Source organism: Syngnathus leptorhynchus, chromosome 18, assembly GCF_054491065.1.
Source record: "Syngnathus leptorhynchus isolate UIUO chromosome 18, UIUO_Slep, whole genome shotgun sequence".
Lineage (NCBI taxonomy): Eukaryota > Metazoa > Chordata > Actinopteri > Syngnathiformes > Syngnathidae > Syngnathus > Syngnathus leptorhynchus.
In genome coordinates this window covers 7,538,981-7,563,082 of record NC_141212.1, presented here as the reverse complement: position 1 = coordinate 7,563,082, position 24,102 = coordinate 7,538,981, and the positions used below count along the sequence as shown (strand labels likewise).

Below are 24,102 nucleotides of genomic sequence, written 5' to 3'. Positions count from 1 at the left end.
TTATCCAATGGGCATGGTCAAGACATCTACGCCTATTATTGCTTTGTTTCTTTACTTTTTTTCTTTCTTTATTACGAACGATACTCTTCACGTCATTCAAGCGTCATTATAGCTATATGACGTCAATGGACCTGTATTTGTTGGCATTATAGTATTAAATAAGCCAGAATCATTCCCTTGTATTCTTTAAGAGTTACAGGTTTTAATCCACAATGGTACGTTCACAACAAAGGTAGGTAGCACGACCTTCATGTGTTACGACTGAGTTATTTGTATGCATGATTGCATTATGTTGCAATTTTAGAAGAGATCATTATGAAATATAAAGAAATAAGATAGAACTTTGCAAGTAGGGGCTAGAACACTGCATGCATAAGACAAAGCGTCTCTTTACGTTACGTGTTAATCACAAACATGGTCATTAATATAAGTATATTGAGAATACAAGCCTCTACTTCTCTATCCGTGATTCTAATTGTGTATAGAGAGGAAGTTTTTTCAGGGCCACATCATGGATGATTGCTGAAACGGACAAAAAAGGAAATTATTAATCAAACAACTCATCCGTGACATTAAAAAACAGATCCACTAAGTGGCAGTGTAACCCTTTAAACGTTTAAGAAACATGCAAACGTTATGTTTAGGGTGGGTGGGTGGCAAGGTAAAGAAATGCAACTAGTAATTGCATGTGAATCCACATTTGTTTGGAGATACTTACTATCCAGTATTTGCCTTGCAGTATTTCTCTTTTCTAATTTGTTGTTCACCTTAGCCATTAGCCATGGGAAAAAGTTTGTCTCAATATCTGAAATTAAGCACGCAGAACACTTTTAGAAGCTTCCATAAAGTATGACCTCACTCGTGGATGGTGTTACCCACCTTTCTCCACTGGGTCATAGAAGTAGCCGTTGATCCTGAGTGACTTAAAAACTGTTGGGACAAGATCAGCCAAGTACTGCTGGGTATAGGCTTGTGCTGCAATCTTTTCCACAGTCTCTTTTTCCATCCTTAGTGCTTCTCTCTGTTGGGCAATACAGCGCTCCTGGAGAAAGTTTTTTACTATTACCAGCCAGCATTTTTTTTAATCATGTTTGCACTCATTGGGAATTAGTGCTAGATTTCTAAAAAAAAAAAAAAATTCTAACATCAGGAGAAAAAGCATTTTCTGTGTAAACATGTATCAAGCAGAATAGCCACTTTGGTGCAAATATTTTTGTTTTTGTCACATCTCACATGGCAACAGTGTTCTTCATTCTCCAAAGTCGCTCAAATAACATTTAGGAATGGCTTTTAATCCCTCATACATAACATAACACTCGTGAATTCTATACACATTTGAAAGCCACCAAAGTCATTCTTCGCAAACTCTTAGCTGCTAAGACTTAGCAGATAGATTTAAAATATAAACCTGTGCATTGCTGCCCTCTGCTGACTGTTTGGCTCATTGCCACTCCTCAAGCACTTAAGTGAAGTAGAACAGCATCACACTTCGTGAGCCCTCCCAATAAATTAAAAAAAAACGTAACAAAACTTATAATTAGCGGATTTTTCTAAACTTAGGAACAGGCTGCACAGTGGTTTAGTGGTTAATGAGAGATTCTGTGTTCGAATCTTGGTAACCTAGAAGAGGACAAAAGCTTGAGAAAATAGATTTTACATTTCTGAAATGTTTAAGGAGTCATTGAGAAATATATGCAGATTTCATAAAAGATCTCAGGTAACAAACACATCAAAAGGCATACCTTTTCCTCCCTGTGGCGCTTCTCTCGCTCCTGTAGGCGTTGCAGCTCAGCCAACTCGGCATTGTGGAGCTCCTGAACGGCCCTCTGCTGGGCCCTCAGACAGGCCAGCTCTTCCTCCTCCATCACCTCCAGCAGAGACTGCTCAATGGTCTTCCCCACCAGCACCTCCAGCAAGGGCTGCACTTCTCTGTCAAAGTCGAACAACTGCGGAAGACAATCACTTCAAGCTGTTAAACATAAGAATATAGTACAGGTTGCAGAAAATGAGACCCCTAGGCCATACTTTCCTTTTAAATTCATCATTGGTCAGGAAGAAATGAGCACCAATTTTGAGAACCACACCAAAATGTTTATGTGCGTGGTATATTGCTACAAAGTCTAAATTTGATCTGGAGTACGTACACACGTGGATAAGATTCTGTCCCATTTAAATCTAAATTAAATCTGACAAAATGAAAATGGAATAAAAAATAACCAATGAAAAGCAGACATTGCTTTTCAACAAAATCATTAAAAAATTCTTAAAAGCTTTCAGTCGGTCTATTAACATAGTATGTATCACAATAAATATTGACTAGAGGAAGCAAAGGTGAGAGTCTCATGAGATTGGAAAGATAATAATAGACAAGATTAATGTGCTCCTTCTTGGCGTGTACTGAAAACTGAGTTTATGCTGCGCATTGGGTCACTGCAATGTTGCCAGGAGGAGTCTTTGAAAACTAAAAACTTTGAATGTGATTTCAATCTAAAAACAAATACCAGTACCTGTAATTGATCATGTTTGACATGAGAGATTGCGGGGGGAAAAAAAATTATGCGTCCGTACCTCCCCCTCTTCTATTTGTGTTGCAACATCGTTGCCTGATTTGACAGGTATAAAAAGCGGCGTTGCTGGTCTGTCCAGGAGAGGATCAGTTTGACACTCGATGTGTGAAACCTCAATGTTGTAGCTCAACTCTTCCAGATAAAGTTCTGAAAAGAAACAGAAATGTCTATTCCCATTATGGATTGAGGAATGACTGACAAACGTGCTCCAAAGTTGATAGGAAAACAATTCACCCGTTTGCACAACATTGTGCGTTCTGCCTTGCACGGCCTCGGGAGTGAAAGACCGCAGCTGTTCCTTGGTTTTCTTTTTTTTAACTGTGGCCCTCCTCTTTATCTCTTGCTGTCTTTGCATTTCAGCGAGGTCTTCCTGCACCATCTGTACATTTGCACAGGAAAAAAGAATGTTGCACAAATCACTACCAAGGCAAATTCCTCGCTTCCCTCCACTGTGCAGAAAATGAGACCCCTAGGCCATACTTTCCTTTTAAATTCATGATAGGTCAGGAAAAAATGAGCACCGATTTTGAGAACCACACCAAAATGTTTATGTGCGCCCCTATTTGTAAGTCCAAAGTAATTTATATACTTACAGATGATAGAAAGCGCTGGGCATAAGTGTTTCCCCTGATGACACGGCGATCATACATGATGTTTCCATAAGTACTGTGTGCCCTGTAGACAAAATGTAAATTAAAACCTTGGCATGTTGTGTTATATCCCATGGTGTGGTTACATAGAAAGAGCAGTAAAGTCAAGAGTTCAACAGTTCATACGGTTTAGACAAAGAAGTGAAAATAAGAATTCTAGTAATGATTAATTGGGTCAAAATATTCTCAAGGTATTGTAATAACACAAAATTAACACTGTTTATCAGCAGTTTATGTTAACAATATATCATTTCTAAAATTTGCATTTGGCTTTTTTCCACAAAAAAAAAATCATTTCTATCGTTTCAGTTTTTCATTAACAATACTAGCAACAAAAGTGATCGCAAAAGTTTGCATTTTTGAAAACATCATTTATCTCGTTTCACTGTTCTTCATTAACAATACCAGCAACAAAAGTGAGCGTAAAAGTTAGCATTTTTGAAAATATACATACTTTTCAGTCGGCTTTTCTCTGTATTTGGAGCGGTTCTCCACAGGCCTGGGCCGACTCGAGAAAGTGTACGTTGCATTTGTGTCTTTCTGGCTATGTGAAACAAAATACATTGTTTGAAACAAAAACAAAGTTGTGAAATCCGCTTGTTGCGTTTTCTGCAGTAATGCTTGCTCGAGAGCGAGGACGTCAGCAGTAGCAGTAGCAGTAGCAGTGGCAGTGGCAGCAGCAGCGGCAGCAGCAGCAACAACAGCAGCAACAGCAGCAGCAACAGCAGCAACAAGCTAGCTTAGTAACTGTAACCAAGGTAACTGTAACCAAGGAAGTAAAAAATAACCGTAACCGACCGTCTGCTTTATGCACACGTGCTCCATTTTTGCTCCTCTTATTTATTTATGTATTTATTTATTATTCATCGCTCTTACATATTCGTCGTATGTGGCTTTTTGTTTTTACTTTTTGTGTTTACTTGAATGTTTTGTTTGTCCGCGGACATATATATATATATATATATATATATATATATATATATATATATATATATATATATATATATATATATATATATATATATATATATATATATATATATATATATATATATATATATATATATTGTTAGGATACGGATTTTAGCTATTGATCTGACTCCAAATTGCGATCAACACTTAACACAAGTTTCTATGTCCCAATCCACACACTGGCGCACCTAACAATTTTGCGAGTTCGTTCTGTCAAAGAGAAGACCAGTAGATCAATCAGACCAAATTTACCAATTGTTTATTCCTAACAAAGCGCACTAATACAGGCCTGGGTCCCGGGTCCCTCACACTAGAACTCGTGCGTTTTTGTGACCACCAAAAGACGACACATTCTTCCGGGTTGCCCAGTTTTAAAGAAACACAATATGAATATTAAAGCATGCAAAATATTGTGCGATGATTGGTCGATGGTCATCTCCTCCCCGTTGAGGTGTCATCACTCTGGTCAGGGGGTTGGGTTTTTCCTCTCGAAGCCCTACCACCTGGACGTGGTGTTGTTCTTTGTTCTCGTTCCTCACCGACCTTGAGGTGTTATCGTCCGGTACTCCCTTTGTCCCGTACCATCCCGTACTCCCTGTCTGGTACTCCCTTCCTGGGCTTCCCTGTTCCACAACTCTTAGAAGAAAACAAGTTCATGCAGTGTGCCTGCACATTCCTCACCCCCCACCAATCCACACAAGCACTCCAATACTAGATATTATATTGATTATATGTTTCACACAACCTTAAAAAATATGTTTGCAAACCGCTGAAAGCACATTTCCCTTTATTCCCTCTCATGACCTCATTTATGAGGTCATCACCCGCTACTCTAGCAAATAGCTACCAGCGCGCTATCGGTCCTTCCTTCCTCCCACGGCTCATGTTGAGCCACCAGGGTATATTGGCCCATCGGTGGCAACGGGCCAACGGTTTTCTCGATCAACCGGACAGTGAGTGATCTAATACATGGAACACAACAACAACCGCATAACATAATTGTAGTAAAAATAGCCACAGCAACAAGCACAGACATGATGAGCCCTTTCCAGTTTCCGAACGTTTTCATTCAATCAAACCAAATATCGGTGTGTACACCTGAATGATCTTTCATCTTTTTATTCAGTGTTCTTAGTCCTTCCAACGCCTTGGTCAGTCGTCCCCCTGGTGCCGTGTTGTTTGGGATGAAAGTACAACATGCATCACCAAACATTCCACAAACACCATGTTCCTTAGCCAATAGCATTTCCAACGCAATTCTATTTTGGAACGCCATTAATGACGTTACGGCCAATTGTTAATGAACTGCGGCAAATGATTCAGCTGTATAATTACCCAGTCGTTGGACATTGTAATGAACGTAATTAATACGGTCTACCATTTTTATTGGGGGTGATCCATAGGAAGATACTTTCGAATCCCGAGGCCACTTGATTAACAAGTTTATACTCATCTGGTACACCTCGGGGCACTCCTATAGCGTCAATATATGTTGGATCGTCGTCACTCAACCACGGGGGCAAAACGTCTCTTTTGGCTCGCTTCAGGAGCTCCGCCAATGGGGACTCCAGGTCCCAATTGAGATTCTGTATTTCAATGGGGACAACCACCACAGGCATTATCAAAGACACAAGGGCACAGATACCTGATGCATTCTTTGGCAAGCGATCATATAATTTGTCTTCACCACACCACAACCAGATGTCTGCACGAGAGAGAGGAGAGGTTACAGTCAGTGACAAATTGAATTTGCACCATGTGGAATCTATTGTCCCAATACTTATGCCGGTCCCCTTTAACTTTAAACATGTCATATTTTGTTGAGTCACATGGTTGTCAAAAACGGGCTTTCTTTTTTAGTGAATAATTGTATGCCGTGACTCTCCAATGCCCTCTCAACCAAGGACAAACCAAACTCATTCCCTAAGCATTGAAAAACCATAAATAAAATAAACAACCACATTTTTCCATATGTTAACTTCTTTTGTCCTTGATATGAAGCAACTACAAACCGTCCATCCTCTTTACATTGGTGAATACATGTCCCTTCTCTGTCTGGTGGGGCTAAATCCAATACTTCCCTTACCTGTTCAATTTGCTTCCTCCACTCCCTTCTCTGGTACTTTTCCAATTTGTCCTGTAACGTTTGGTTTGTCTCTGTCCAATTAAACAACGTGACATGCATTTGCCAATTTCCGCTGTCACATCTCTGTCTCAAACCTCCCTGTTCTGTTGTGTTCACCTCAGCCTCATAAACTACTTCTCCTTTGCATCGGTATTGTTTATAGGTGGGTAAAATTTGAATCTGGGACGTTTTCTGCTGGATAGTCTCATCAATTGTCATCAATGTCCACACAAAAAGACAACTTAATAAAAATAGCACTACTAAAATTAATTCTGAAAAATCCGAAAAACGTTTCGAGCCCTCCCCTTTACTTTTCCGTATTGCTGCTCCTCCTCCTTCTGTCTCCCCCCTCTTGGCCGGGTCCGGGACACGGCCAAACAAGAATACCTTCATCCTGACGGAACAAACTCTGGGCGCGGACGTAGGTGTGAGTAGTGATACCACCGGCGTCCTTTGAAGTCGCTCTGGGCCGCGTGAGACGTCCTGGCCAAGACACGAAAGGGGCCCTTCCACCTGGGCTCCGTCCACTTTCTGGAGACGACTCGGACGTACACGTACGGTGTGAGCTGTTTATCCACCGACGCCTTCCTCCGCCACAGCTGCAGCGGTTTTCTCTCCAATCTGTGCAGAAACACTGGACACCAAAGCAGACAAATAGGACCAGTATGCTGCATGAGACAAATTGGGTACCGTAACATCCTCCGGTGGGACGAGCGTTGTCGCTGGTCCCGGCATTAGACGACCTGTCATCAATTCAAACGGTGCGAATCCAGTGTGCCTGTTAACGGATTGGCGCACAGACAACAAGGCAAGCGGAAGCGCTTGGAGCCAATTCATTTTCGTTTGAGCCATAATTTTGGCCAGTTTTTCCTTCAACGTCCGGTTCATTCGTTCAACTTTGCCCTGGCTCTGAGGATGGTAGACACAGCCGAATTGATGCTTCAAACCCAGAATTGATTCCACCTTGGCCAAGGCTTTGTTGTTAAAGTGTGTACCATTGTCAGAACGGATCAGGGCGGGAAAACCATGCGTGGGGATGTAATGGGTGATCAAAGCCTTGATCACAGCAGTAGAATCTTCCTTCGAGCACGGATATGCCTCAGGCCAGCCTGAGTAAGCGTCAACCAACACAAGCAAAAAGCGTTTACCATTCACTCTTGTATTCATGTCGGTGAAATCAATGATCACCTCGGCCCCCGGCCACGGGGCCGGCTGAAACAGACCGGGCTTAGGCTTCAACGTAGGACGTGCATTAAATTTCTGGCAGGACTCACAATCCTCAACGAATCTCCAGACCACGTCCGAAAGTCTGGGATGCCACCAACTTCGGAGATGGACCATCATGGCATGGGGACCCACATGGGAAGGTGTGTGTGCCTGTGATAGGACCTCTGCCATTAGCCTTCCTTCCGGAAGAGCGGGCTGGCCTTTGGGTCCTACCCACAAGCCATCCGATCGTTTGACAGCCTTTGCTGCCAGCCAGACTGATTTTTGTTCCGGGGACGTGGCATCCTGGGCGGCACACAGATCAGCATGTGAGAGCGACAGAGGCAAACAGGAGTCGGGGTGTTCCCCGTCCAGGATTACTGGACCGCGGGACACCATCATGTCCGCTGCCCCGCCATACCCGGCCGTCTGTTTGGCCAATTCATCAGCCGCTTGGTTTCCCCTGGCCACTAAGGTGTCAGCTTTGGAGTGACCAGGCACTTTGACAACGGCTACCTCGCTCGGGTATTTCAACGTCTCGAACAGCTGCATCATCAAGTCCTTGTGTGCAATCTCTGAGCCTCTGGCCGTTGTGAACCCATTCTGTAACCACCCTACCAGATCGATTAAGGCCGCCGACACCGCATAGGCGGAGTCAGAGTAGATGGTCACGGCCTCCCCCTTACACTGCTCTAAGGCTAATACCAATGCAAAAACTTCCGCCGCCTGGGCCGATGGGCGGGCGCTGAGCTTCATCACTTTAAGGGGTTGGAAGGAACCATCCCTCCACTCGACCGCAGCCGCGGCCGCATGGAGGGAGCCTTCTTTGTCTCTCCAACAGCAGCCATCTGTGAACACCACCCGAGCGGAGTGGAATAGAGGTCAGGTCGGACTTTCGCCACTGTCTGGACCTTCAATGCACACTCATGTGAACCCACCAACAATTGATCGGCCATGTTCACTCCGGAATGGACATAGTTGACATTTGGAGCAGTCAATATTTTCAACAACCGTGTTTGTCGCAGCGGAGTCAACGTGAATGCTGCTGACGTGACAAATGAGGATACCGCATGATCAGTCAACACATAAATGGGATGGCCCATGACTGTGTGGGCTGTTTTGAGTAAGATCTTTGCCAGGCCAGCAGCATATCTGGAACAGTCGGGTTGTCGTTGCTCAATGTTGTCCAAGGGGACGCTGCAATACATCAGCACTGCACGTCCATGCTGCATTTTCTGGTACAGAGCTCCATTCACAACTTTTCCTGAAATGGAGACATCTAAATGGAAGGGCAGAGTGTAATCAGGAGTGGCCAAAGCCGCAGCAGAGGCCAGCTCCTGCACCAGTGATACAAAGACCTTGGCAGCCTCCGGTGTCCAAACCAGGCAAGCCTTAAGATTCCTGGCTCCCTGTTCACGGATCAGGGTTCGGAGGACACCGGTTTTGTCGGCAAAGCAGGGTATGTAGTGTCTGCTATAGCCGCACAACCCCAGGAATGATAGCATCTCCTGCACAGTGGCGGGCCGTGGATGGCGGAGGATGGAGTTTCTATGCTCAGGCGACATGGCGAGGCCACTAGGGGTCAGCACTCGACCCAGAAAAGTGACCTGTTGGCGACAGCATTGCAGTTTCTTCCTTGACACCTTGAATCCTTTCTCTCCTAACCACAACAACACTTTCTTTGTTCCTGCAAGACACGCCTGCTCATCCTTCGCTGCAATCAACAAATCATCAACATACTGCAACAACAAAGTTTCATCCGGCATTTGGCATGGTTCGAGGAGTCCCTTGAGAACCTGATTGAACAAACCTGGCGAGTTTTTGAATCCCTGCGGCATGCAAGTGTATTGCAATTTTATCCCATTGTAGGTGAATGCGAACACGTGCCGCACTGAGGGGGAAAGCGGAAGACAAAAGAAAGCATTGGCCAAATCAATCACTGTGAACCACTGGTAGGCAGGATTCAATGACGCTAGGATCCGGTGCGGGTCCGGCACAGGAAGAACAGGAGTGATAGTGACATCATTTACTGCTCTCAGATCATGTGCCATGCGCCATGTTCTCCCATCTGCTTTCCGCACTGGCCTCAGCGGGGTGTTCCATTCGGAACACGACACTTCCAACACCCCTGCGTCCCAGAGGCCACACAGAGTGTCTTCCATGCCTTGGTCCGCTTCTTCCGGCCAACGATATTGAGGCCGTTTGATAAGCTGCGTCTCATCCATTTGGAGATCAATAGGGGCCACCGAGTGACAAAATCCGACATCAAATGGACCCTGGGACCAAAGTGTGTCGGGCAAGGCCGCCAGCATTACTTCAGCGTCCTCATGGTCAGTTAATTCCCTACCGTGTGTGCGGGACACTATCGTCATCTCCAGCAATCCTGTATCTGACATGGGTTGTTTAATTTGGTATGCATGCTGAGACCTAGACCAGTATAAATTAGGAATGTGAGTTTCCCGCCAATCGGTCTGTTGCAACAACCGCTTGACCATTGAACCCAATTGTCTGGCCTCGTGTCCTGGGGCAAGAGCTAGGGAAATGTGTGGCACCCCTTTTTCTGTCATTTTGAACCACTGCATTTGTTCATGTGTCAGTTCAGTTGCCGCTGCAACTCCCTCTTTACCAATCAAAATGCATGATGAAGTTAAATCCCACATGTGCCCTTCAACTTCTTCAAACAAATCCCGATATACATCATCACTTTTTCGGTCATAATATAGAGTGCAATGCAAAGGATCAACAGGTGGGTGGTATGGCGTCAGTGAGCAGATCCAGGGTTTCCACAGTAGGTAGGTCGAGAACACACCACCACCAGCAGGGGTCTCTGGCTCCAGCCTGGCCCAGTAGATGGTTGCAGTTTCTGCTTCTGTCGGTAGGGGCGCCATCAGCCACTGACCATGTTGTTGTATTTGTTGTGAGCACTGGATGCTGACGCCATCTGGAAATTGAATAATCACTCCCTCTGGCCCACACAGAATTCTGGCTTCAACGGCTGACAACAAGTCCCTCCCCATCAAATTGATCGGAGTGTCTGTGGAATGGATGTATTTGTGCCACAGTCTACACCCCGTCCGGGTGATCACAGTTTCAAGTGGTTTGGTAAAAGGCAGAGTTTGTGGTTTTCCCGAGAAGCCGACTAAAGTTGTTGTTTTCTTTGACAGTGAGGATACAGGAAGGGCAGTGTTTATTGATGAATATGTTGCTCCTGTGTCCACCAGCATCTGCACAGGTTTTCCCTCCACTGTCACATGAAGCACTGGCTCCGCCGGGCCGCTGCTTCTCTGGCTCCCCGGGCATCCCTATTCGAATTGTCCACACCAGAGATCATCATGTTGATAGTACTGACCTCCGTGTGCTTGTGGCTGTTGCCAGGGCCATTCACCAGAGGGAGCTGTTCCTGCTTGTTGCATCGGCGCCTCGGGTTGACGTGGCGGGCCTCCGGCTGGGCGGGCGGCTCCGTGCGGTCGATGCTGCGGGCATTCTCTTGCCCAGTGATCGGTTTCGCCGCAGATGAAGCATGCGTTGGGCGAATGGTTTTTGTATGTTGCCCTCCCCGGGTAAGCAGGTGCACTCCCTCCCCGGCCTCTGTATCCGCCCCGGAGCTGGCCCCTTCCGCGTCCCACCACCTGAGGAGCCTGTGAGATTTGCATTTCCTTTTTCTGTGATTTAGACTGTCTAGCTTCACCATGCATTTTTGCCAACTGTAATTTCAACAACTGTTTGGATAATGCGTCTGTCTCGTTATCAACTTTAGCTTGTGACTCAGTAAACATTCTGCAGTGATGCAAAAGATGACGTTTAAATCGTTCCTCGGCACAAACCAGGATGTCAGGGTCTGACATTAGCTGCTTCTTCACATCTGGCGGAAGTCCATCCACCAGCGCCGTCCGGAAGAGCACCTCTGCCTCGTGCGTGAGAGCCGGATGGCGACCTGTGGTTTCAATCCAACTCTCCACACGTTACATAATGTTGGGCAGGTGACATTTTCACATCATAAGGAAACATAGTGGGGGCCAGATCGGTGGGTTGTGGGAAAGTCATTTTAATGTTTTCAAACAGGGGCGCTGCTACTTGTGGCAAGGGCACCTCCCTCCCCAGTCTCGCTGTGCCTGCTGCTTCCTCAATCGCCTGCAATTGCACTAGGGAGCATGCTCCTGCCAACATCTGTCGCATGTCACCAAGTGTACAACTCTGTCCACTCATTAGAGCCAAAAACTTGTTCAGCCACACCTTGCCTCCTCTGTGTAGTGGGGGCATCTTTTCCATCATCGCAGTCACATCACGGAGCACCATGGGCTCGTAACGCTGACCGTCCGCTGTGGTCACCAGCGGACACATCAACTCATTTTTCTGCACCTCTGCTTGTATCATCTGTCCATGACCACTCTGCAAATTATATTCTCTCCGTGTCTGTCTCTCTCCCTGCCCGCCCTTTTTTCTACCATTCAGATTCGCGTACTCCAACATTTTCCTCTGTTGCATCACAACATCATCTTCCTCCTCACCTCCGCTGCCGTCCCGCTGTGAATGCTCTTTCTGTCTCCACTCGCTCTTCGCGTCTTGTCTTATTTTCTCCGTTACCCATTTTAACATCTGCGCTTCCTGTCTACGCTGCTCATCAACTTGATCAACTTTCTTCTTTAGCTCCTCGTTCTCGGCACTTAGTCTATGCCCACCTACTCCTTTCGTTATGTTGGACGTTTGAGGGCTCGGAGCGGGGGTGGAAGTGTCCACGCGGGACGTTTCCTCCTCCCTGATCCATCGCCTCTCTCTATTTACTGCTTGTTCAATCAGTTGTACAATACTTTGATCCGCGCCTTCGCCTTCGACATCCACTACCAGTCGGCCACCCAACGTCACCACTGGAGCCATCACTCCGGGGTCGCCGTATGGCGGCGGTCCAACAGCAGTCACTCCGAGTGTGGGGGCACTCGGGTGTGTTACATCATGCAAAGATGGATAAATGCCCTTGTATTCAACTCCTTTCTTATCTATTTTCACCGCTTTCTCTACCTCCTCCGCTTTTCTCACATTAACAACACTTTCTACGGGCAGTTTCTTCTGAGTGGCAAACAAAGCTGTTGCAGCTGTTGCCATATTGTGCAAAGAGCGTCGCTCTTCCTCTCTCTCCCAAATGTGCTTCTCGAGCACCTTGCGCTTACGCCAGCCGGCCCCTTTCTCCTCGTCTTCTAAGGAGAGCTTTCCTTTCAGCACCTGACTCTCTTTTTGCTGCAATTGCCGTGAGAGACGTTCCATGTCCCAAATTGTTGAAAAACCCTGAAACAATTTGTCAGCTTCCAATTTCGCAAAGACTTTTCGGTGTCTCACACGCTCCTTTGCCACTTTCTTTCTGTCAATGCCACTCACAATTTGCGCTTCCACATCAACATACATCCTTTTAATCTCACTCCATTCATTCCTCTCAGCACACACACTTCTATCAATTTGGTGCATTTTGGATGTTTTAGCGGTCTGATCTCTCACAGAAGGAACTGTTACCACCGGATGTTTTCGGGAGGCTTCACTTCTCCCAGGATCTCAAAAAAAACCTGGCTATTTGAATACGCTCGTCAACGTACCCTTGTCCGCCACGACTAAGCTAGGTCCCGGACCTATTCGTAATACGCGTAAGTCCCTGACTTTACCGTACACGTCACACACGTAAGTTCCAAACTTATTCGCCGTATGTATCTCTTGCACACTTTATTTGATCTGAACAACAGTCTCCTCTTAAATTTCCTCTTTCAATTTGCAGAATTTCGACTTATAGTAACAGGTATTCTGCTTACCTTATCAGTGATGAGCGCTCAGGGTTGAAGAGACGTTGTACCAGCTCAACGTTGTGCACTTTATTCCAAACGGTTCGCCGACCGAGAGACAGCGTCCCAGACGCTGTCCGGTGTCCTGGATACAGACCACGAGTTGTCAATTACCCTTCTCTTGACATCACGTCAGGGTCACCAAGAAATTGTTAGGATACGGATTTTAGCTATTGATCTGACTCCAAATTGCGATCAACACTTAACACAAGTTTCTATGTCCCAATCCACACACTGGCGCACCTAACAATTTTGCGAGTTCGTTCTGTCAAAGAGAAGACCAGTAGATCAATCAGACCAAATTTACCAATTGTTTATTCCTAACAAAGCGCACTAATACAGGCCTGGGTCCCGGGTCCCTCACACTAAAACTCGTGCATTTTTGTGACCACCAAAAGACGACACATTCTTCCGGGTTGCCCAGTTTTAAAGAAACACAATATGAATATTAAAGCATGCAAAATATTGTGTGATGATTGGTCGATGGTCATCTCCTCCCCGTCGAGGTGTCATCACTCTGGTCAGGGGGTTGGGTTTTTCCTCTTGAAGCCCGACCACCTGGACGTGATGTTGTTCTTTGTTCTCGTTCCTCACCGACCTTGAGGTGTTATCGTCCGGTACTCCCTTCGTCCCGTACCATCCCGTACTCCCTGTCTGGTACTCCCTTCCTGGGCCTCCCTGTTCCACAACTCTTAGAAGAAAACAAGTTCATGCAGTGTGCCTGCACATTCCTCACCCCCCACCAATCCACACAAGCACTCCAATACTAGATATTATATTGATATGATTATATGTTTCACACAACCTTAGAAAATATGTTTGCAAACTGCTGAAAGCACATTTCCCTTTTATATATATATATATATATATATATATATATATATATATATATATATATATATATATATATATATATATATATATATATATATATATATATATATATATATATATATACATATATATATATATATATAGTCTTGTCACCGTGGGATGATAGGAAACAAAATTTAGATCTCTGTGTCTTGTCATGTGAAGAAATTGACAATAAAGCAGACTTTTAATTTGAAGTGATGCAGGTGTCGTAATAAATGGTGAAGGAAAGGTCCGTGTTTTTATGTTTTTTTTCCAACACCATAGACCACTTAATGCAGTGCTTCGCAATTATTTTCTGTGATAATAAAATGATGTGGCAGGCTGTATCTGGCCCCCGGGCCTTGGGTTTGAGACCTGTGACTTAACGCTATTTTAACAAATTTGGCAGAAAACTGTACAAATCCCCACTATATTTTTTGTAGGGTTTATATTTGAATATTTTGAACTCATGTTAGTGATCACTTAGCCAAAATGTTAACTAGCATTAGTGGTAGTATTGATTTGAGTATTCTGCACACATTTGCACGTCTGTAGTTGTTACATAACTAGCCGTTCCAATATTCACTGTTATGTCATCAAAGCAAGCACTATATTCACACTATTCATAACACAAATAGACAAACATAGCAGGTCACCTTGTTAGGGCCATGTGTTTTGGTCAACATTGAAAGAAATCCTAAATTTGTGCTCAGATGAGTGCCTTCATTTCTGTCACATTGTTTATGCTTGAACAGTCACTTATTAAGTGGTATTGATGGCTGAATGTCTGGTATGCCCTTGTCTCATTAGATTATGCAATAAACAGGGCATGGGTCCACATATTCATTTTTTTCCCCATACTCACAGCACCCTCTTTGTATGTACTCTAGACATCCGTCTCACAAAATCAAAAGGCACAATTGAATCATTTATTTCAATTAATGTTCATGTATTCACGACCCTACTCAATGTGTTAAAAGGGAACATATGGCAAAATCACTTATTTGCTTTACTTGCGCTATGGAGTATTTCAGGTGTGAAAATGCACAAATCTTCACCTGTTTATTTCTTGATTAGTAAATAAATGACCCTATAACAAACCTACACCAAAATTCTCTGTCTATCGTACAGATTTACAAGAATGAATACTACCAATAAATGTGCCATATGTACACATATGCTCTCAGTGAAACGGAATAGAATGTACAATGTTCCGAGAATGACCGACCCCATGGCTAATTAATGACAAATGTAGTTGGCTAACATGTTCACTGTGCCAGTCAAGCGTTGATGTGCTATCATATAATGCTGTTAGTATGCAGACACTTGAGCAACTGAGTCATGAGCGCGACCTTTCTATTTAACAGTTTTCTATCAGTAGAAAACTTTTATTTCAAATAGGAAGTTACAAAGCAGGAATGCATTTTTAGTGTTCAGCATATAGTTAGCTTCTTTTGCTCCATAGCTTTACTATACAGTTGGTGTAATAAGCCTAAATATAAAATGCAATCTTTTAGATGTCAATGGTAATCAGTTTATCTTGAATTAAAGCAATTTGCTGTTATCAAACACGGAAGGAAGCTCATTTGAGGTCATAGAGAGAAACAACAATTCAGAGAAAAACCGAATCCGTCCATGTGACCCTCTCTGGTTTCCTTCTTTTTGATCGTATGAGTCAGAACACAGTGTTCTCAATGACTCCTGTTGCATAACCTACATAGTAAAGGGAAGTTGATCTAGAGTCTAGATTCTAGACACTCGTTTTTCAAACATAAAATTCACACAAAACTCCCCTGCCTAATCTACTCCCAGCTGCTGTAATCCGTGCTGCTCAGTCTTATCGCCACCAATGACATTTAATGTAGTGGAATAAAAAGTCCATTGCAACAAGCAAGCAACAAAACATACTTGACTATTTATAAAAAGTTCAAAAGTTTATGGCCATTATTGTAGTGGTGTTTAGCATTGCAAAAATGGCTATACATGATAATTTGTAATACAAGTAGATAACAAAAAAAAATAATAGGGGGACGTATTTAGTGTCATCTCCTTTTACAGTTCACTTTTGTGTATGGCTGTCAAGAAGATGGACTATATATGACAATGTTAACACACCATTTGTGGTGGCCAAAGACCTTTGCACATACGGCATTAAACATTACAGTGAAAACAAAAAGACGTTCTTTCATAGCTTCATTTTGGCTAAAAGGACTAAATATCCACAAATAAAGTTGTACTTTATAATAGTACTACTCAGGTATGGCATGTACATTTATACATATACCAGTAGAACATAGCTGGAATTCAAAATAAACATCTTGCATAATGCATGCAATTCTGCAGCTGAGTGTAGCCGGAGGCAGAAATAATGAAAGGTTCCTTTTGAAAAACTGGAGCTTGCAAACACAGTCCCTTGGTCATGAGGTTGTCAAGTTATGTCATAGTACAAAATGAATGACTGTAGGGGAGCAATTGGGGCGCCATGTCCTGGTAAGGCCCAATTATCAGGGGTCAATCCAATTCTAGACAAAAGCTGGACAAATGGCTCTGGAACCACAGGTTTTGTGCCTTGGAGAAATGCGTAAGAAGTCATTTCTGTGTGTCCGTTTGATGGTTTCTCAAACGTAGGACTCTTTAGCATATGGAAATTCCTCAAACACAGATTGGTTGCATCTCTGTGACACGGCCTCGTGTCGACCAGACACTGACTCGGACATGGCCCTCTGTCGGAAGACCGGCTTGTGGTCAACCCTATCTTGCGTGCAATGGTGGTCAAAGTAGCTCTGTGGGAAGGAGTAATTCCCAAAAGGTGGGCGGGACCTCCTCTCCAGAGCAATGGCGTCATACACAGTCATGGAAGCATACTCCGGCGCTAAAGGCACGCTGTGCACCGCCTGCTCGTACGGGGGCGGCCTGCAGGGCAGCCTACTGTCTACCTGCCTGAAAACCTCGATGGCTGACAGCGGTCGGCGTTTGGGCTGGGCCGGAGAGAGCGCTTCACTTTGAGAGTCCTCCTGAAGCGGTTCACAAACCTTGTCGTTGTGGCGTTCCTTCTTAAGACTGTGCCTGCAAAAACCTAAGCTCCTTGTGTGCAGCAGGACCTCACAGGCGGCTCTCAATGAGGTTGAACGCTTCATCTCATCTGAATTCAAACCGGTTAAGTCCTGCTGAATCCTAGGGGGAGCCACCTCGCTGTGGTTTGTTCTCCTTGAGCATGGGGGCGAGCCCGCTGGGGAGCTGGTGAATACCGAGCCCTCGGATTGGTTGGAGGCAGCGCTCTCCAGGGAAGAGCTAGAGCAACCCATCCTTTGATTCCCTATGTAGCTAAACCGGTCTATGTTGGAGCAGCTGCTCAGTTTTGACAAAGACAACCCAGGTCGCTGCCAGAAGGAACCCTCAGAAATCTGCTTTTTCAAAGACTGCTCCACAAAGTTCTCGACAGAGCAGTCATCGTGACTCCGGGAATGGCCGCAGAGGATCACCTCGTCCACAGAGGGAAGGATGATGGGCTCAGAGCAGCGACGGGTCACGGCAGGCTTGGCGTTGAAGACGACGTCGGATGAGCATGTTGAAATTGTGACGCTGAGGCTGAGGGAGGGGGATGATCCGCTTCTCCCGACCTCAGGGTCTCCGTCCGGATCGGTGCTGTCATACGCCGAGTCATGGTGCTGGGAGGATACCGAGTCTGCAAGACAAATGATTCATTAATGAGTATTCAGCTCTGCAAATACCTGAGAGCTTATTTTTGCGTACCTTCATCGGTATCCAGGAGGTGCGGGATATTATCTCCAAGGATCTCACAATGTTCAATTAGGAACTGAGTGAGCTTTGTGACCTGCAAAAATAAAAAATAAAAATCTTGTACCGAAGAACATGATGCACATTTATACCTTTTTCATCGTGTCTTTCTGATTATCTAGCGGGATGACTTCCATCTGCAGCAAGGTTGGCGCGATGCACACCGCCAGGTTGTAGGCGTCCATCTTGTTGTGGTCAACATTGTCAAGGATGTGATGGAGGACGCAGACAAGGTGCTGCAGGAGGAGTTTGTTGGGCCCGGGGAGTTTATCTACCACACTGATAAGAGGAAGGAGGTTGAGGTGGGGGGACAGTAAGTTTGGTGCTTTTTTTTTTTTTTTAACTCAGAAAAGAGGTTTGTGTTTAGGGATAACCAATGCTAACAAATTAAATGTCATTTACTACCTTTCTTGAATACGTCATTATTCACAGAGAGTAAGGAGGCTGTCGCTGAGACTCATGTGCCCACCTTCTGAGCTGGTGTTCTCTCTGCTGGCTGTCTTCTATCTCCAGAGCAGTCATCCAATCTTTGTAAAGGTTGCACACCAGCAGGCTCCTGGGAATTTCTTTTAAAAAACTCTAATTGAAACAATAATGGGCAAAATGTTGACTTAAGTGCTGCACATTGTACCTGCAGAAAGCACAATCATGTCTTTATTGTGTAAGTTAATGTAACCACAAGAGGATCATACTTTGAGCAGCCCGACCAGCAGAGCAACAGGTTGTGCCTTCATGTCCACTTCCAGGCCGTCGTTGAGCCTTTCTCTGAGCTCCCTCATGTTCTTGTTGTTGCACGGCTTCCGAAACACTCCCTCTGTGGACGGCCCCCTTTTCCTCAGCAACACCAGTATCTCCTGGCCGGAGGAATCAAGCTTTGATTACCATGTCAACATTGTTGTGTGATTGGGAATGTCATTTTGAAAAACTAAAGTGTACAATAATTGTGCGTGTAGATGATTTATTGTGATAATTAAGCAACCTGGACAACAGCTTAATTACATAAAAGGGGTCAAATGAATGACTTACTATGATGGGTTTAGGGAGAGAGTTGTCATCTGGGCACACTTTGCAGAGGGGCCTTCCAAAAAGCTGAGTTTTGGTGTCCGCTTGAGCTGCTCTGCTGATGAAACTGGAGCCCTTCCTTAGCTTCCTCACTAAGTTCCATTTTGTTTCTGCCGGGATCAAGAACGTTCCATCCATCAGCTCGACAAAGGTACGCATTTTCCTGAAACTCAACTCATTCTAAACGCGTCGTGTGCGAGGAGTTCCAAAGTGACAGAGTCTTTGCACTTGTCTATTTCCTCACTCTGTGCATGTGGTTTTCAACTTTGCTCATCTGGCACTCGCTGTGGGGCCACTCCCTTTTGCACACTTGCCATTGAGGAACATTTTACAAAAAAGGAAGTTGATCTCAACTCACCAAGTGTCTGCATCAGCTTGTCCTCTTGGTTACTCAACAACTGGGACGAATTATTTACATCTCCCTGGCAACAAGATAAAGCCGTTATTGAGAATGAAAGAGGAACATGGAAATGCAGATGGGGTGACAGAAGGAAGGCTTATTCCTTACCAACCTACCACAGTGCCGATGAGAACTCATTGACTCAAAATATGACAAAATTTTAAGTTCCACATAGTTTGGAAAAAACATTTTTTTTTTTTAGATTTGTTTTATATCTTTGATGTATCTACTGTATTGGCCCGAATATAAAACGACGCTGATTATAAGACGACCCCCTCTTTTTCAAGACTTAAGTTTGAAAAAAGACTTTTTGAACACTAAATAAAAATTGTATACAGAAAATAATTACAGTACATCTGAAACAAATAATTATAACATATAATTAACCTGGCCAATCTTCAACCCACTTTTCTCCAGATTGTCGCTACGTTTCTCCATTTTCTGTTATCTCTTCTCTTATTTTCTTCTCTTTTCTTTGTTACTGCAATTTTTTATTTTTCTTCTTTGTGCTACCGCTATTTTTATTTTTATTCTTCGCGACAGGGGTTCACTTTGGCCTGGGGAGTTACGTTCAGTATTTGCTTTAAAGATTCTGGCACCATCTAGCGTTGTGAATGGGTATAATGTCTAGACCCTGAATGTAAGACGCCCCCCGCTTTCTCAGTCTTATTTCAATGCAAAAAACACCGTCTCATATTCAGGCCAATACGGTAATTAATGTCAGGTTCTAAAATGGTTAAAAATGTTACATTTATGTTGCAACTTACATCAAAGTTTTCAACCTGCTCCATGCCACCTCCAATGAGAGTTTTAATCTAAGTAAAATGAGAGAAATGATTGGTCAGAATTTTTAAGCTAACCCTTTCCATTCTGTAACAACTGTAGCAGTACTTACTGCAGTGATGCCATCTAACACCTTCATGAGGATGTCCGGACATGAAGAGGCACAACCAGCCCTGGCTCTTGCCGCTTGGATTTTACTGCAAAATGTTATTTTTTATTTAACACATGAAATACATTTCAGGACCACTTGAGCAACCCAACCAAAATGGATTCACAATCCTGCTGGAGTCCATGTAAACATTTATGTAAGCACCCAAAACAAAACAGAATCAATCAACCAACCTGTGGAGGATATCACACCAGTCTGCTTTTACATCAGGAGAACTGCAAGGCAAATCACAACATGAATCCACAGCACGAGAATCAAATGACCAATGAAATCACGCGAGCTGTCACTGGGTTCTTTTGATCAAGTGGAAAGTGTAACTCAAGTCAGTCATGGGAACAGGAAGCTGCGTCACGGCGACCCCCAACCAAACAACTTCCACTTCCCCACATTGCTTGCAGCTTATGTGTGGAAAGTGAAAGGTGCCCACACTTTTCAAACAGGTGGGGCTCGAACCCACGTTAGCTACATCATTGACGTAGTGGAGCATATCATGCAATGTTGACTTTTTGTTCTTTGTATACAAAAAGTGAGCACTAACCATTCCTATTTTGCAACATTTTGTCTCGTGATCATCGAGTGAACTTTCTCTTTGCTATTTCCCTATTTTTATGAAGGCCGCAGATCACATGAGTGCTTACTATTAGCCGTTGCTGAGTGTCAACTCACCAAAAAGACACTAGACAAAAGGTAAGGCCCCAGAATAAGGCAAGGGTCACGCCGAGATCCCCATCCTCCTCGGTCCCCTCATCATCCTCTGCCTTATCTTGGAAATTGTGAACCCAAATGTCCTCCAGTATCACTTGATGCTTGAGGCGGTAGCTGGACATCGACCTGCAAACGAGCAGAAAAGAACATTTGCTGCAGTTTTCCTAAATCAATAAGCTCTGAAATATCCACAAGGGTGTTTCACTATACAAGTTGTCAACAACAGATAGATCTCAACGTGTCAATTAACAGTAATTACTGTGCGCCATGATATGCGTCCCTACTGGAACAGTAGGCAGACTGCGGTAGAGAATTGAAAGCGACTTGCCTCCCACTTTGGAACTTCAAAACTTTCTTCTACTTTGACTCAAGCATGAAACTGTTGCTACCCACTCTGTTTGTGTATTTACTCACAATTATTATTTTTTAAACCTGGAAACCTTTTTCACATTATAACAGAACCAAGAACACTAAAAAGACATTCTGTTATTTCGTAAGAAAACAAAGTTTCTCCTGAGTTGAGTCATGGTGACTAAATAAAGGCGGTTAGTCTCTACGGAGATTCCCTTGCAGTCTGTATATAAAGTCTAAAAACACCCAATTTGCCATTACTTCGTTCCCCTTTTACACACCTATTCTGATACTCCGTTAAACATAAGATGACTGTAAAAAAATTATATAGTATTTTGTTTTCATGAGAAAATCTTCTTTGTATGGTAGAAATGTTCAACAAATTGTGGCCACCCTGACGGAGTGTTGGAATTTGATAAACCAGTTATATTTTATTCCATTTATTATAGGGTCGATGTAAATCATATTGCCAATGACTAAGCTGAAATAATTTAGAACATTATTCGTATGAGACAATTTTGAGGAAGTCTGTCGTACCATTCTAAATGATCCTGGAAACTTCTATATGTAAAATCTATTTGTAGTCAACTATAAACTTAGAAATTGGGATGTGCATATACTGAAAAAGAGTATGAATCATTTTGGAAAATATGTGGTGGTGGTGGGAGTGGTTTGGATTGGTGGTTTAGTGGTTCGGAGTCCAATTATGTAAGAGTCTGTGCCGATTCCAAACTAAAATTGCTCCTTTCGCGGGTTGATTTTTGGAGTATGTGTGTGATGGGTAATGAAGTAAACCGATGTTGTGGGTACAATTGTGTGACTTTTGACCCTGCATGTGTAACCACAGCAGGAATGTCATATCATTTGTTCATACTCACTTGATTTTAGCGAAGATTATGACATCATTGAAAAGGAAGAGGTGTCGCTCCCTTGTTTTAGTGCCCTCTGTCACATGAACACACTCGTTCAGCAGCAGTTCTCCATTCTCAATGGTGAGGCCATGGACAAACGGACTGTGCTCCACTGACACCCGACAAGAAGTCTCCTCCCTGCTAGAGATAAACAAACAACACACACACGCACACGCACACACCTTCCTTATTCCTTATTATGGAGGTTATGAAAATATTTTTCTTCGATAGACTGTATATTAATACATATGGCTGTGTGAATATTGTACAATGATTTCAGCAACAAAAGCATTCTGCCTTCACTTTTAATTTTAAAAGGACTATATTACGCATGCCTTGACATTTTTTCCCATATTTTCTGGGGATTAAATGCTTAGCTGGCTGTCAATAAAATACAATAAAATATTTTTATTAAAATGCTTCTGTCAGGTCAGATAATGTGGAAGTCCAACACAAATAAAATTATTTTTGGCTATAAATGTCTGTGAAAGCAGCGCTGGTCATGATGAAACTTCAAACATTCTATGCTAGTAGCTGTACAATAATAATAATATTAAAAATACTAATAATAACCATCATCATTATCATCAGTAACTCAAGAAAGAGCAGTAAAATGAGCTGAGCTGAATCTAATGGGTCGACAAAAATGTTCTACCACATTTCCTGTCAATTATTGTCTTTGATAGCTGATTCATTTCATATGTTAGGAGTCAGGACTGGGAATAGATAGCATCAATTATAGTTCCTAATGTAAAAAAGATGAATGTCCATGTATCTCAAAGTTTAACATCCATTTAAGACTGATGCATTTATATTTGGAAGTGGTCATTAAGAGCCACCCATTATGACATTACATGTGTCCGGGGCTTGTCTGCCTTCCTTTGTGTTGATTTTCTTTTCACGTCACGCCGTACGATTTTAAGTGCATGCCTCAGTCCCAATAAAGAAAAATCAAATAAAAAAAGACCATTATGCTCCCCTACTTATGAAAGTTGCCAGCCATATATATATATATATATATATATATATATATATATATATATTTATATATATATATATATATATATATATATATATATATCGATGTTATTATGGTGTTCGGTGGCCCGAGACAACAGAGGCTCTGTTGTATTGGCAGTGTTGTGTTTGCTCCAAGCCTTACATATATATATATGAAGATCATGATGATGTGATAGTAGTTTTGGCTCTTTGATAATGTTCTACTGACCTGATTGGAGACCACGGCATGCCCAAAGCCTTCCCCAAAACCAATGACGGGGCAGAGCGACGCCGCTGAGCCATATTCCGGAAATGCTGTAAGAAAACAAAAACAGAAATACTGAAGTCATGAATGCTAATTACTGAATACTCAAAATCCTCACTGATGACAAATGTTCATCTGTAATAACTAAATGATTTTAAATAGAATCATTTGAACATGAACTCTGAGCGTCGGCGTCAGAAGAGTACTCACGGGACGCAGCGAGGCTGTAGCTTCATCGTAGCTTCCTCTCCTCATTGCGATATCTCCGCTAGAGGAACAGTCCATGCTGGCACTTTCTGGCGAGCTTCCTCCAGGTGTGCTTTGTGGTCTCGACATCCGGCAAATGGAAGGGAATAGACTTGAGGTGTTCAGTTCAATGGCGCTTTTCCAAATGAGCAATTTGCAAAACTCCTTCTGACTGGTGCTAATGAGGGTCAGGACCGTAACAATGCAGGCTCAGCT

General features: G+C 43.5%; 2 protein-coding genes and 1 long non-coding RNA gene across 4 annotated transcripts; 1 reads left to right on the top strand and 2 right to left on the bottom strand.

Moving 5' to 3' along the window:
• Window positions 1-18: 18 nt before the first annotated feature.
• Window positions 19-18,866, top strand: LOC147042735 (uncharacterized). The gene is made up of 4 exons (XR_015068864.1): window positions 19-232; window positions 1,779-3,975; window positions 18,118-18,308; window positions 18,428-18,866. It is a non-coding gene; the product is annotated as an uncharacterized LOC147042735 (long non-coding RNA).
• rsph3 (radial spoke head 3) lies at window positions 182-4,150 on the bottom strand. Of its 2 annotated transcripts, XM_085937368.1 has the most exons (8): window positions 3,672-4,150; window positions 3,161-3,242; window positions 2,802-2,946; window positions 2,569-2,714; window positions 1,743-1,946; window positions 880-1,042; window positions 719-805; window positions 182-522 (listed from the first exon to the last, which is right to left on the bottom strand). In XM_085937368.1, the coding sequence occupies exons 1-8, from the start codon at window positions 3,779-3,781 to the stop codon at window positions 452-454; spliced, it is 1,008 nt and encodes a 335-aa protein (XP_085793494.1). In that variant the 5' UTR covers window positions 3,782-4,150; the 3' UTR covers window positions 182-451. The 2 variants fall into 2 exon arrangements, with proteins under 2 accessions (XP_085793494.1, XP_085793493.1); XM_085937367.1 differs by having other exon boundaries at window positions 372-522; window positions 2,569-2,946.
• tagapb (T cell activation RhoGTPase activating protein b) lies at window positions 15,150-19,289 on the bottom strand. Its single transcript, XM_085937360.1, has 6 exons — window positions 19,022-19,289; window positions 18,688-18,849; window positions 18,465-18,574; window positions 18,088-18,274; window positions 17,951-18,032; window positions 15,150-17,882 (listed from the first exon to the last, which is right to left on the bottom strand). The coding sequence occupies exons 1-6, from the start codon at window positions 19,214-19,216 to the stop codon at window positions 16,816-16,818; spliced, it is 1,803 nt and encodes a 600-aa protein (XP_085793486.1). The 5' UTR covers window positions 19,217-19,289; the 3' UTR covers window positions 15,150-16,815.
• Between the last annotated feature and the right edge of the window lie 4,813 nt (window positions 19,290-24,102).